We start from the raw sequence: 15,011 nt of genomic DNA, 5'->3' as shown, positions 1-15,011 counted from the left end.
TCCCCAACTCCTGCTCGCCGTCTGGTTAGTTCTCATTTTCTTAAGAAGAGCACAGCTAGCAAATTTTCTGCTGCTTTTAATCCACCTTGTTCTTCTGATACGGACCCAGATTCATTAACTTCTCAGTTTAATAAGCACTGCCTCTCCATTTTGGACAACACCTGTCCTGTCAGAACCAGATCAGTTCCTGCAGTGAACCCTACTCCCTGGTTTAACAACAGCATTCACAGCCTAAAGTGCCAATGCAGAAAAATTGAGTGTTTGTAGAAGAAAATCCGTCTCCACGTCCATTTGCTGCATCTAAAGGATCTTCTGACCTCTAACTCTCCAACCTGATGTCCCAGAGCAACAGTGTTGTTTACCACCATCAGCAGTATTGTCTCTCCTACAGCCTCCATCCACTCTGTTGCAGACTGTGAAAACTTTCTGTCTTTCTTTGTGGACAAAGTCAATAAGGTCAGATCTAGCATTTCTCCCTCAGCCTTATCTCTGCCTCTCCCAACTCCAATCCGGCCCATCATCCTAGATAGCTTTGCTCCTGTTTCTTTGCCTGAGTTAACCAAACTGGTTAACTCTATGAAGACCTCCGCATGCCCCCTCGACATCTTACCCTCATCTTTGTTTAAAAGTGCTTTTCAGTCCATCGGTCCCAGTGTGCTCTCTATAATTAATGCTTCTCTGGTTTCTGGTCAGGTCCCTGCTTACTTTAAGAATGCTGTAATACACCTGCTTTTCTAAAAGCCGAGTCTTGACCCTTCTCTCTATAGTAGCTTCAGACCCATCTCTAAACTTCCGTTCATCTCCAACATCTTGGAAAAGGTTGTGGCTAAACAGCTCACAGCTGCTCTTGATGAACAAAACATCTATGATAGTTTCCAGTCAGGTTCTCATAGAGCACCTGACTGGAGAACCTAGAGCTCATTCTCCTGAAACAGCTCTTCTTAGAGTCTCTAATGACCTTTACAATGATGCAGAGGACTGTTCTGCTCTAGTCCTGACTGCGGCTTTGACACTGTTGACCATCACCTGCTACTGGATAGGCTGAGAGACTGGGTAGGCCTATCAGAAACTGCTCTGGAGTGGTTCTCCTCATATCTGTCTGAGCTTTCTTTCTTAGAGGCTGTCTCCAATTTTCGGTCCTTCACCACCTCCTTCACCCATGGTGTCCCACAAGGTTCTGTGCTGGGGCCTCTACTCTTCCTCCTCTCTCTGCTTCTTCTTCAGCACATTCTGAACTCCTTTAAAGGAATCTCCTACCATATTTATACATATGGTCCAGTGAGGTCCAGTGACCAAAGCCTACTGGTTATGCAGTGCACCATACTAAAGACCAAAGGTGACAGATCATTTGCTGTTGTGGCTCCCAGACTCTGGAACTCTCCCCTCCTGAGCCTGAGATCAGTGGCCTCAGTGGTCTTTAAAAAGCAGCTGAAGACTCACCTGTTCAAGCTGGTTTTGTGTGACCTTCATCACTACCTTCTCCTTATTCTGCTCTTTCTACCAACTCCACCTTTCCTGGGAGCCACTGATTTCCCTCTTTCTTATTCATTTTCTCTTTCCCTTTCCTTACATTTTTAATCACATTTTTTTCTCATTTAAAACATATTTTAAATCATTTTTTAAAATCTGTTTTATATTTTAGTAAATGGAAACCGTGTTCCCTCGCCCGGACGTGGATCACCAGGGCTCCCCTCTGGAGCCAGGCCTGGAGATGGGGCACGTTAGCGAGAGGAAACATGGGTCCCCCTTCCCATGGGCACACCACTCGTGGGAGGGGCCAAAGGGGTCAGGCGCAGTGTGTGACGGGTGGTAGTCGAGGGCGGGGACCTTGGCGGTCTGATCCTTGGCTACAGAAGCTGGCTCTTGGCACATGGAATGTCACCTCTCTGGTGGGGAAGGAGCCTGATTTGGTGTGTGAGGTTGAGAGGTTCCGACTAGATATAGTCGGACTCACCTCAACGCATGGCTCTGGCTCTGGAACCAGTTTCTTTGAGAGGAGTTGGATTTTCTACCACTCTGGAGTTGCTCCCACTGGTGCTCTTGGCACCAGGATACCTTAGGCCGCAGTTCGATGATCGACTTTGTTGTTGTTTCATCTGACCTGCGGCCGCATGTCTTGGACAGTCGGGTGAAGAGAGGGGCGGAGCTGTCACCTGACCACTACCTGGTGGTGAGTTGGCTCAGATGGTGGGGGAGGATGCCGGTCAGACCAGGCAGGCCCAAACGTATTGTGAGGGTCTGCTGGGAATGTCTGGCAGAGTCTCCTGTCAGAAGGAGCTTCAATTCCTACCTCCGACAGAATTTCCAAAATATTCCGGCGGAGGCAGGGGACATTGAGTCAGAATGGACCCTGTTCCGTGCCTCCATTGTTGAGGCAGCCGACCGGAGCTGTGGTCACAGGATCGTCTGTGCCTGTCGTGGTGGCAACCCCCGAACCCGCTGGTGGACACCGGCGGTTAGGGATGCTGTCAAGCTGAAGAAAGAGTCCTATCAGGTCTTTTTGGCCTGTGGGACTCCAGAGGCAGCTGACTGTACCGGCAGTCCAAGCGGAACACGGCTCGGGTGGTCGCCAAGGCAAAAACCCGGGCATGGGAGGAGTTTGGTGACACCATGGAGCAAGACTTCCGTACGGCTTCGAGGAGATTCTGGTCCACTATCTGGCGCCTCAGGCGGCGAAAGCAGTGCGCTACCAACACTATGTATAGTGGGGAAGGTGTGTTGCTGACCTCTACTCAGGACGTTGTGGATCGGTGGGCAGAATACTTCGAAGACCTCCTCAATCCCACCGACACGTCTTCCAGTGAGGAAGCAGAGTCTGGGGACTTTGGGTTGGCCTCTCAAATCTCTGGTGCTGAGGTCACTGAGGTGGTTAAAAAGCTCCTCTGTGGCAAGGCTCCAGGGGTGGATGAGATCTGCCCGGAGTTCCTTAAGGCTCTGGATGTTGTGGGGCTGTGTTGGCTGACGCTGCTCTGCAATATCGCATGGACATCGGGGGCAGTCCCACTGGACTAGCAGACCGGGGGGGGTGGTCCGCTTATTTAAAAAGGGGGACCGCAGGGTGTGTTCCAACTACAGGGGGATCACACTCCTGAGCCTTCCTGGTAAGGTCTATTCAGGGGTTCTGGAGAGGAGGGTCCGTCAGATTGTTGAACCTCAGATTCAGGAGGAGCAATGTGGTTTTCGTCCTGGCTATGGAACACTGGACCAGCTCTATACCCTTAGGGGGATCCTGGAGGGTGCGTGGGAATTTGCCCAACCAGTCTACATGTGTTTTGTGGATTTGGAGAATGCGTTTGACCGCGTCCCTCGGGGGGCCCTGTGTGGGGTACTCTGAGAGTATGGGGTACCAGGCCCTCTGATGCGGGCCGTTAGGTCCCTATATGATTGGTGTCAGAGCTTGGTCCGCATTGCCGACAGTAAGTCAGGCTCGTTCCCAGTGAGAGTTGGACTCTGCCAAGGTGTGGAGGGCATCCGTTTTGGTGGCCTGAGGATCAGGTCTCTGCTTTTTGCAGATGATGTGGTCCTGTTGGCTTCATCAGAACGTGATCTTCAACTTTCGCTGGAGCGATTTGCAGCCGAGTGTGAAGCAGCTGGGATGAGAATCAGCTCCTCTAAATCTGAGACCATGGTCTTGATTCGGAAGAGGGTCGAATGCCTTCTCTGGGTCAGGGATGAGGTCCTGCCACAAGTGGAGGAGTTTAAGTATCTCGGGGTCTTGTTCACGAGTGAGGGAAAACTGGAACGTGAGATCGATAGGCGGATTGGTGCTGCATCTGCAGTGATGCAGGCGTTATACCGGTCTGACATGGTGAAGAGAGAACTGAGTCAGAAGGTGAAGCTCTCGATTTATCGGTCAATCTACGTTCTTACCCTCACCTATGGTCATGGGCTTTGGGTAGTGACCGAAAGAACGAGATCGCGGATACAAGCGGCTGAAATGAGTTTTCTCCGAAGAGTGGTTGGGCTCTCCCTTAGAGATAGGGTGAGAAGCTCAGTCATTTGGGAGGGGCTCAGAGTAGACCTGCTGCTCCTCCACATCGAGAGGAGCCAGTTGAGGTGGCTCACGCATCTGGTCAGGATGCCTCCTGGACGCCTCCCTGGTGAGGTTTTCTGGGCACGTCCAACCGGGAGGAGACCTAAAGGTAGACCCAGGACACAGTGGAGGGACTATGTCTCTCACCTGGCCAGGGAACACCTTGGGATTCCTCCAGAGGAGCTGGCCCAAGTGGTTGGGGAGAGGGAAGTCTGGGCCTCTCGCCTTAGGCTACTGCCCCTGCGACCCGACTCCAGATAAGTGGATGAAAATGGATGGATGGATATTTTTTTAATTTTTTTAAGTGCCTTGTGATTTTTATCTTGAGAGGCGCTATATAAAAGAATTTTTTTCTTTCTTGTATGGAGGTCAAGGGTCACTGAGCTTACCAAACCAACTTTCGGTGCCAATAATTAGCTCTAAAGGTTTTAGAATCAAAACGACAAAAGTGCCCAAATTTATGCACCTGCTTAATTTTGTTTAAACAATTATTGCACTTTCTGTAAATCCTATAAACTTTGTTTCACTTCTCAAATATCACTGTGTGTCTCCTATATGATCTATTTAACTGAAGCGGTTTATCGTAACAACCAACATTTATACAGTAAAATCATGAAGATTACCAAGGCTGTCCAAACTTTCGCATCCCACTGTATCATCAGTCGAATGCGGTATGTATGAGTGGCCACTGCATGTTTCATGAAGCAGGATTTTGGCCGTGTCATTTGTAGGATTGAATACAGGACTGTCCCTACAAACCTTTGATAAATGAGGACCCTGATGTTCTGAACCACTTTTGTAACAGAACCCTCTGGATGGGATTCTCTTTCTTAATCTTTTAAATTGAAACTTTCATTTGTTTTTTCTGATTTAATTTTGATTTTGTTTCTATGGTTTGTATCTGTGAGAAATGCTATAGAAATAAATTCACTTACTCTTATATTATCATAGGTAAGTTCTACTCTAATTGTTCTTAATAAAAACAAATAGATAAAAATCCTTTTTTCCATTGATATCTAATTGTTCCTGTATGAAGTGTAGCCCCTGAGCTACAAACGTGATTCCTAACTCAAAGTGAGTCCGATGAATGTGTTACTGATGCAGGAAGCCATGACTGGTTAGGCTGCTGGGGACACCACATGAAGTCTCCAGGCTTCAAAGCACTTGGCGAACACCAGAAGGTGAGGCGCTGCCATCTTATCTCTACTTGTGTTCTAATCCCAGAGCTAAACTTACATTTTGTTTTGGTAGCTGAACCACTTCCCAGGAACTTTTGAGATCGGCAGGAAAGATCGTCTGTGGAGGAATCTGTCAAAGATGCAGCTTCGTTTTGGTAAAAAGGAGTTCAGTTTTCTCCCACGGACATTCATCCTTCCTCAGGACATCAAGCTTCTCCGAAAGGCCTGGGAGGACGGCGGCTCCACACAGAAGTGGATCGTCAAACCGGTAAATTCTGCTGCGTGTGAACAGAGAGTAGAGAGGGTTATGTTATCCTTGGCTTTAGACCATTTTAAATGATTGTTTCTAATACGTGGTTGGCCTTAGCACTTGTGAGAGCAACACCAACATGCTTTAGTTTGGAGGATAAGGGAGAAACTCTGACTACAGAAATGAGGCTCAGAACAAGTTGGATCACCCAGAGACCTCACAGGGATTGAAGCAGCACACTAGATCTGTCAGACTGGGTCATGCAGGTGAAACACTGCCCACTCAGAGCTGTTGTCAGCCTTTCTTCATGTTTTCTGTTCTCTTTTTGCCAGCCTGCATCAGCCAGAGGGATGGGGATCCAAGTGATCCACAAGTGGAGTCAAATGCCCAAGAAGAGGCCACTGCTGGTCCAGAAGTAAGCAAACTGGAGCTAAATAGACCAACCTGTTCATCAGAAGCTGTGCCAATATTTCGATTCTGAAAGGTCTCTGTCCTCAGGTACCTCCAGAAGCCCTACCTGATTGGGGGAAACAAGTTTGACCTGAGAATCTATGTCTACGTGCCCTCCTATGACCCACTCAGGATCTACATGTTCTCTGATGGACTGGTCCGCTTTGCCAGCTGCAAGTGAGTCTCCAGAACTCTAGACATCTGAACAGGTCAGAGAGAGAATGCAGACTGAGGGCGAGTCTGTGTGTTTCTGCAGGTATTCATCTTCCACCAAGACTCTGGGTAATAAGTTCATGCACCTGACCAACTACAGCGTAAACAAGAAGAACTCTGAGTATCAGACCAACAGCGACAACAAGGCCTGCCAGGGACACAAGTGGTAAGGTGTCAAAGTTCAGTGTTATCATCATAAAGATGTCTGCTGTTAGGAGGATTTTCTTCACTAACTGTTTTTGTTTGCTTGTCCAGGGCTCTGAAGGCCTTGTGGCTGTATCTGGGCTCAAAAGGCATCAACACCACCCTGATCTGGGGCAAGATCAAAGACATAGTGATCAAAACAATCATAGCGTGAGTTTGCTGGTGTTTCGGTCCGTTGCTTTGTTACGTCCCCGACAGGAGGTGTTAAAATGCGAAGGGGGGGGCAACATAAGAAATACGACAGTGGAGTTAAAATGGTTAATTGTTGTAAAAGGTTCTAAAAACAAGAGCAAATAGATGGCGAGCATTATAAAGATAACACAAAGCAAAAAAAAAAAAAAAAAAAAAAAAGTTAACATTACACCAATTACCAACTATTAAAACACCTGGTAAAAACTTATTGTTAAAGTTTTACCAACACAAAAGGTGTTTAAAACCGGAGTCAATAAAATGGCATCAAACCAAGTTAACCTTTTAATCAACAACATCAAAAGATCCCTCTGGATCATCTAAGAGCTTCACCCTTTAAAAGCTCATAACTCAGAGTTAAAACTTTAAAGTTAACTCATCAAAAAAAAAAAGGGGGGGGGGGGGGGGGGGTTGGAAACCAAACTGAGGCCTGGAGGACAGCAGAACCCCTGCACTGCTGAAGGCACAGCCTTTTTATCCCAGGTGTGGGTCATCAGGAGGATTCAGCTCAGCTGTGCTCCTCAGCAGCCTGGAAGAGAGGAGGAGGAGGGGCGGTGTCAGACTTATCACCAGGGCTGGGTGATCTTGGCTCCTGCATCTCACTGGCCAGGCTGGTAGCTGTTAACATGCTTGATTAATAAAATAGAAGTCTGTTGTTTTCAATGTGGGATTAAGGTTCCTTAAACAAAGAAAAGGTATGGAAGCTTTAAACATCTCCAGAAACATATCACCTGAACCTTGGAGCAGATTCTGCCTACAGGGATTGAAGCAAAAAATTCTCATCTGACTGAAATTTATTGGGGTGTGTGCTCACTGCTCACATTGTTTACACGCAGCCGCTGTTCGGGTTTTGATTGGTTTTAAGGTCAGTATTGTTTCAGAAAAATTTGGAATAACCCGTTCACATAGTGTTTAAAACTGTGGGTGTTGAGATTTCTCTGAGGTAAAAAAGATGATAAGTATTAAAGTACTCTAAGGGGGTCCGGGAGCATGTCCCCCCGGAAATAATGAGTGGACATTTTATATTTAAACGCATCAGTCTGGTGCATTTTGGGGGGTAAAGTAGAGTTACAGGCTGGTAGGTATGTATGATAAAGTATCTATGCATGTTCATTATAATGATATATTTGAGTTAACAATGTTTTCCTGTCCTTTCTTAATCCATTATGAACACAGACTACAGTGAAATCCGCTGATGCATCCATGCTGCTCAGTACCAGAACTGCACTAGATACCAAAAGAACCAGTCTGCTGGCAGAGCTCCCCGTTGAACGTGTGAGCTGCAGAACTTGCAAAACTACGTGACTCAGTTTAAGGAACAAAGTAGAATCCAGCTGCTGTTGTTTATTTGTTGTTGGTGTTTATAGAAACTAAATACATCTGCAGGGCTTTAGACCCAGGGCAGTTTTATACCTCAGACCAGCTTTAGATCATGACCTGTGGGCTGCATGGTGGCACAGTTGTTAGTACTGTTGCCTCGCAGCACGAAGGTTGCAGGTTCGAAGCTCGGCTGTGGCCTTTCTGCGTGGAGTTGCGTGTTCTCCCCATGCATGCGTGGGTTTCCCTCCGGGTACTCCGGTTTCCCCCACAGATCACAACATGCCCTACAGGTTATAAATTGTAAGTCTCTTTGGATAAAAGCGTCTGCCAAATAAATAAACATAAACATAAACCTGTTATTAATAATATGTTCTTTACACCAATCTGAATATTCTGTAATGTTCACAGACATCCAAACCTTAGAAATGAAATGTAATCAATATTAAAATTAAAGTTATTAATATAATTTTTTCATTAAGATTAGTTATCTTTTATACTTATTTACATTTGATAGTAATATGATTAATAATATTTAATCTATTTTTGGGTTTAGTGCATTCACGTAATATTAATTATAAAATTACAAATAACAGGTCACTACAGTCTGGGCATAGAAAGTGTTTCTAGGAAGTAAAGCTTGTTCAGCAGCTCACCAGTTCCACTGACAGAAGAGATCCTCTCATCAGCAGGTGGTCAGCAGAGTGTCATGACTGAACACAGGCCCGAAAAAAAAACAAAAGAGACGACAAAAAACACAGACGTCAGATCGGCCCACCAGGAATTTGGGTCCTGGCTCCGCTCATCACGTTAACTCTCATTGTGATATCAGAGCTTTATTGGCGCCTGATGCGCGTGCTGTCTGTGTGCACCGCAGCAATGAGCGCGCGCGTTTGTGCAGCTTGGGCGGTGGAGGAACGCTTTTCAACACCGGTGAGCATTTCAATTAGCAGAGAGAGAGAGAGAGAGAGATTTCGACAGAACTTTTTTCGGATTAGTCCAGCTGACAGATTTCCGTCGCCACAACGGAGAACTTCAATCCTTGACCTACATCTCAGAGATGAGACGGTCATGAGGACAGAAATGTTCATTGTTTGGACAGAGGCCACAGATCTTTGTAAAACAACAAAGATCAAAGTTAAACAAAGGTGGTCTCCGGTTTCAGCTGTCCAGTGCTTACACGGCAGCTCAGAATCTGATACCCTGTCTCATGACGGGAGGGAGACTGATCTGTGAGTTAGCTCACGATCATGGAGATCTCACTGCTGATTGAAATTTTTTTTACGTCACACTTTTGGGTTAGAGCTGAAGAAGGCTCTTGGAGAAGTGAAACATCAGAACAAGAACACAGGTTCTGTTACTTTTTAAATACATCTCTCTGGCTGTCAGTGCTGTTGTCCTCCCCGTCTGTACAGTACTACTCTAGCAGGTAGTTTGGATCATCCATACATCTGTTCATACATCCATGTTTGTTTTTGGGGAGCTGGTTCCTGTTTTCAACACTCACTTCCTGTCTTCTGTGTGTGTGTTTCAGCTCTGAGCCATATGTCAACAACCTCCTGAAAATGCACGTTAAAACAACGTACAGCTGCCACGAGCTGTTCGGCTTCGACATTATGCTGGATGAGAACCTGAAACCCTGGATCCTGGAGGTCAACATCTCCCCCAGGTGACACGCACGTATGCACGCACGTGTGCGCGCACACACACACACAGTCTGATAACATCTTTGCCTGTTGCATCTCTTCAGTCTTCACTCCAACTCAGAGCTGGACATTTCCATTAAAGGCCAGATGATCAGAGACCTTCTTAACCTGGCTGGCTTCCAGATTCCTCAGAGAGAAAAGGAGATCTCCTCCTGCACCAGTGCCTCCAGCTCCTCTAATAGGTAAGGAGGAGGTGCTGCTCCTTATTTAGCCACACCAGAACCTGGAGTTAAAAAAGAGTTGGTAAACAAATTATTATATGCCGTGTGTGTGTGTGTGTGTGTGCGCGCGTGCGCGTGTGTAACAGGGAGAGGACCAAACCTGACTTGTCTGCTGATGAGAAAGTGAAACGAGCTTTCTTCCTCACTCAGCCCTCTGCTGACCAGGTAAAATCTCAAACCAGTCCATGGTCTGGTTGAATCTGTGCTGTTCTGCAGTCTAAGGTTTATTTTGTTTCCTCTGTGTCAGGATCTCGTTTCCTCGGTGTTGGATGTTTTGACTCCGGAGGACGTGCACGTGCTGGCAGAGAGTGAAGATGAGCTGAGTCGTCGAGGAGAGTTTGAACGTATTTTCCCATCACAATCGTCATCACGCTACCTTCGTTTCTTTGAGTGTCTAAGATACCCGAACATCCTGCTGGATCAGTGGGAGCAGAAGTACTGGAACAATCGGACCAAATGTACGTACCAAACCAGCTCCAACAGGCTCTCTCTGTGGACGTATTGTTGCCTGTAAAGATGGTGGTAGTTAAAGTAGAACCTATATATATATATATATATATATATATATATATATATATATATATATATATATATATATAAAACCCATATATATATATATGTATGTATACACAGGTTGTGTCTTGTTTGTGAGACGGGTTGTGTCTTGTTTGTGAGACGGGTTGTGTCTTGTGTGCAGGTATCAGTTTGTTGAAGAGCTTCTGTGAAAAAGGAGTCCACCTGGGAACCAGTGACCCCGCTCACATGGTGAGAAACCGGGAACATCCTATTCGGTCTAGTTTGTGTTTTTACCTCAAAGCCTTCAGATGATATAAATGAAATTATGAATAGAAAATATTCATTTATCCTCATTGTGGTCCTTGGTTATATATTCAGCTCTGTTTAAAAGCTCTGGAGCAAAACTTTTAGTGATATCTTTGTGATGGGCTAAATTTTTTCCAACAATGTTTTTATTGTTTTATACGCAAAGAAATCTCCATTGCACATCTGAACACGATGTCTTACAGCAAAATAGGAGAAATAATAATGATAAAATGAAACTAAAAGACTAACGCTGCATATACCAACATACAAAGAAAGAAAAAAGAAAAGGAACTTGCCAATAATAACATTCTATCCTGTTATAAATTAAACAGCCAGATATAATAAGATACCGTAAATCCTCTAATATTGGCCTGTATTCAGTTAACGGCCGGGTATCATATTTTGGCCGGTGTCGGAGTCAGCGGAGGTGAATAATGGCCGGTATTTTATTGTGGCCGGGTGGAATGTGGTAACAAGCAAGTACCATGGGGGAGGGGGGTCATCCGTCTCACTTTTGACCTGCCAGTGACAGACCGCGATTTGGCAGGTGCGGAGACGAAGAGGAGGCGAAAATTTGATATCAAGTTCAAAGAGATCGTGCTGATTATGCTGCAGAACACTGGGGAGCAATAAGGGTTGTATGAACTAGTCGACTTCACTATAGTGACTTGTTATGCCTGTCATCGACTAGTAGCTGTCACATGATAATGACCGGCAAGATGCAGTCCTTGAAAAAGACAGCAGCCTGCTGTCAGCAAGTGACAAGGTCCTGCGCTTCGGGGGATGGGGGTGGTGGGGGGGGGGTGCAACGCGCTGTGCCAGAGCGTCGGTACTGACACCTGCCGTAAAACAGACATTTAACCAAATTGCGACCTTTTCCCTCTTGCAATTAAACCTTCCCCTCACCCCCATCCTAACCTTAACCAGCTTGCGCATGCTTGCAACAAACAGACACCACTGAAGGTAATCAGAAGTGAGGAACAGAAAATGAAATAATTATTTTAATGTTGAGAGCAGCAGGAACTCTGAGAGGCTGCAGGCGCATCAGTGAGTTTGCGGCCGCTGCGCGGGGGAGGGGGGAGAGGGCTGAAGCAGAAACTACCGTTGTTAAAAGAAATGTGTTTAACTTTGAAAATGTGGGCGCAATTTTAATTGTCAAAAACTCCAGCGAACCATTAGTTCATTTTGCTCAAATAGAAATAGAGGTCTGCCTCTAATTCTGGTCCTCCTTCCAATAAAGGCCTGGAGCTTGATGAGCTTGAGTCAAATACAGGCCCGGGCCTGTATTAGAGGATTTACGGTACATGTCTCAGAGGAAATCGTTATGGTGGTTTCCAGTTGTATCTGAAATTAGTCTCCATTGTCTTTCATTAGTTGATAATTTCCCACAAAATTTTTAAATGGTCCCCAAATTTTCTCAAATAATGGCAGTTTTCCTTTTTTAAGACAAGTAATTCTCTCCCAGGGAAACACCATGAGCATTTGTTTTACCCAATGCATTAGTTTAGGTCTGTGCCTTTCCTTCTATTTTATTGCAGTTGTTCTTTTGGCGTGCAGTAGGCACATGTTTATCATTACTTGATCATTTTTTGTAAAGTTGTGTTCTTTGGGATAAATGCCTGGAATGAAAGGCATAGGATTTTTTGGAATATCTTTTAAAATAATTGTCTCTAATGCTCTTCTGATCTCCTCCCAAAATAGTTCCACCTCAGGACATTGCCACATACAATGGAACAACATTCCTTTAGAATCAGTGCATTTTGTACAAATATCAGGCACATTTCGATTATATCTATTCAGTTTTTCTGGAGTCTTGTAGGTTCTCATAAGCCACTTGTAATGGAGGAGTCTAAATCGAGTATTTACCAATTGTTTATGTGCTTTATGACAAGCTGATTCCCAATCCTCTTTTGAACTACTTGTTGTTAGATCTTCATTCCATGCCATCCATTTAGAGTCTGAGTTTTCAGGCGAATTGGACAATAATAAATTGTATAGTTCTGATATAGCTCCTTTGTTTAGGCTGTTTTTAGAAAGAGGTTTTTCTCACTAAGCAGTAGGATAGAGGATTTTGTATTGTTTATTGTATAGCCTGAGATTTTACCAAATGCACTAATCAGATCTAAAATAGTTGGAATAGTCTTCCTCAAGTGTGAAACAAGATAATATTGCCAGCGTATAGTGCTACCCTGTGCTCACAGTTAGAAACCACTTATCGCTGCATTATTCCTTTTAGCTATTGCCAGCGGTTCAATTGCAAAAGTGAACAGAAGAGGCGAGCAGGCAGCCCTGACGACATCCCCTCTTTATTTTAATTGGCTGTGAGATGTTCTTATTCGTTATAATTTTAGCTGCTGTATTCAAATACAGTAATTGAACCCATTTTATGAAATTGTTCCCAAACCCAAAACGTTCCAGAACATTGAAGGCCATTCCACCTTATCGAATGCCTTTTCAGCATCCAAAGATAGGAGAACTTTATCTGAGGTTTCCTCCAGACCCTGAATAATATTAAGAACTCTTCTAACATTATGAAACCCCTGTCGTCCAAGGATAAACCTGTTTTGATCTCTGTGTGTTACATAAGGTAATGTTTCCTGAAGCCTATGATGGACTAATTTATCCAGAATTATATTTGAAAACTAGAAAAAAACATTTGTTAAACATGTTTTTAAAAAATATTTGTCCTACAGCTCGGGTCCATCAAAAGCTCTGAACCGTGGACTAATGCCTCAGCTAGCCCACTTTCTTCTTCAGGATGCTTTGGGATGGTTCTAATGGGTCATTGGTGCTTTTAATATAACTATGATGTTTCTGTGTGTCTCTAGTGGTCCAGGGGTAACTATAATTTTTGGTCAGAACGAGAGAAACCAACCGTGATGAGCCCATCCAGGTACACACACACACACACACACACACACACACACACACAGCATTAATGACTTTTCCATTGCACTGTGGGAAGGTCCAGTGACTCTGAGTGGGTCATCGGCAGATAAAACTCCAAGAGCGTGCGGGGTGGGGGTAGGGGTTGTTGTCAGTCACCGCTTCAGCACTGCTCTGTAGGTCTGCCAGACAGCACCAACTTTAGTTAAACAGGAAGTGTGGGTGCATAAGACTTCACCCAGGGGGTGACTGAACCTTTAAATCATCTTCAGGGTCATGAACGGGAGTTCTGACCTGAGGTTTAAACTCTGGACCAATGGAACCTGCACCAGTCCTGGTGGGACACACACACACACACACACACACACACACACACACACACACACACACACACACACACACACACACACGCACACGCACACCATTGTTGAATATTTAGTACTTGATCAGTTAATTGATTAACTACAGTAAAATGTCTCATTTTAACACTGAGCAGTGCACTAAATTACAAAAACTGATTCAGCCTCAGATTTTTTTTGCATCTACTGATGTTATTAGTGACATTTTAGCATGAAAATAACCTGGAAAATCTCATGGTGTCAGCCATCGGCTGACCATAGCATCGGTATCAGCAATAGCAAAGCCAGTAATGGTCGACCTCTAATCCAAACCACATGAAAAGGGTGCAGAGTCCCTGCAGAAAGACCCCTGTCTGTTGGTTCTGTTGTTCTTTCAGAGGTTCTACAGAGGTGTGAAGTCTGGTTCTGCAAAGAATCCTGCCCACTGAAGCATGACATCAGTTTTCTCTCTATTCACCTCCAGGGTTCTGGTCAGCCACCAAAGGGCCACAGACGAGGACCTTTTGGACTCAGAGGTAGCGACAGTGTCCAGTCTGCCTGGTTTGCTGAGTTCTGGATCAAGTCCTGGATCAAGTGTGAGCAGCAGTGCCTGTTCCAGCCCTCAACCCAGCCTCACCCAGAACCTGCTGTCCCAGCAGTTCTCCCTCTGAAATCTGGTACCTAACACAGACAGTCTGGACTAGAGCTCAGAGCCCCAGCTGTGACCATCAAAGGGCTACGTGAACACTGAAGTTCTCAGGAGAACCTGGAGACCTCACCCAGTCCAACAGCCATGTGTAGAAGCAGGACTCACCTGGAACGGGTTTTGTACTCTGACCTTTAAAAGATCTCTTTGTTGGACCCTCACTAGACAGACTGTTAGATTGTCAGGTTTACACGGGTCACATCCAGGGATCAGCTGGAACCAGAACCAGCTCAGGACTTCTGCAGACATGGTGAGACCAGTTAGAGCTTCTACAGGTCCAGGGACCAGGTTTTTGTTGGTTCTACAGGACATAGACCTAGTTTCTGTAGATTTAGGTTCTCGTGTCTTACCACTGAGGCCTCTGCAGTGTTTACAGATCACACACAGGTCGGTTTCCTCCTAACAGCTGTGCTGCAATGCTGTTTTAGCTGCTGCTATCACAGTCCTACAAGCCTTATGAAGTGTGTGTGTGTGCGTGCGTGCGTGTGTGTGTGCGCG

At 45.3% G+C, this 15,011-nt stretch overlaps 1 protein-coding gene across 2 annotated transcripts in view; it reads left to right on the top strand.

The window, feature by feature from the left end:
* ttll4 (tubulin tyrosine ligase-like family, member 4) overlaps positions 1–14,667 on the top strand; it is a 28,517-nt gene extending 13,850 nt beyond the window's left edge. For both annotated transcript variants that reach the window (XM_054747168.2, XM_054747169.2), the window contains 13 exons: positions 5,138–5,214; positions 5,285–5,479; positions 5,794–5,876; positions 5,960–6,088; positions 6,168–6,290; positions 6,380–6,478; positions 9,369–9,503; positions 9,585–9,722; positions 9,848–9,926; positions 10,009–10,219; positions 10,459–10,526; positions 13,412–13,476; positions 14,292–14,667. In XM_054747168.2, coding sequence (XP_054603143.2) covers positions 5,138–5,214; positions 5,285–5,479; positions 5,794–5,876; positions 5,960–6,088; positions 6,168–6,290; positions 6,380–6,478; positions 9,369–9,503; positions 9,585–9,722; positions 9,848–9,926; positions 10,009–10,219; positions 10,459–10,526; positions 13,412–13,476; positions 14,292–14,478 — 1,589 coding nt within the window. In that variant the 3' untranslated portion in view covers positions 14,479–14,667. The remainder of the gene's footprint in view (positions 1–5,137; positions 5,215–5,284; positions 5,480–5,793; positions 5,877–5,959; positions 6,089–6,167; positions 6,291–6,379; positions 6,479–9,368; positions 9,504–9,584; positions 9,723–9,847; positions 9,927–10,008; positions 10,220–10,458; positions 10,527–13,411; positions 13,477–14,291) is intronic.
* Positions 14,668–15,011: the final 344 nt, after the last annotated feature.

The sequence above is a fragment of the Nothobranchius furzeri genome, chromosome 6 (assembly GCF_043380555.1).
Source record: "Nothobranchius furzeri strain GRZ-AD chromosome 6, NfurGRZ-RIMD1, whole genome shotgun sequence".
Taxonomy (NCBI): domain Eukaryota; kingdom Metazoa; phylum Chordata; class Actinopteri; order Cyprinodontiformes; family Nothobranchiidae; genus Nothobranchius; species Nothobranchius furzeri.
Note: the sequence above shows the minus strand (reverse complement) of the source record. Positions and strands in the feature narration are given on the sequence as shown.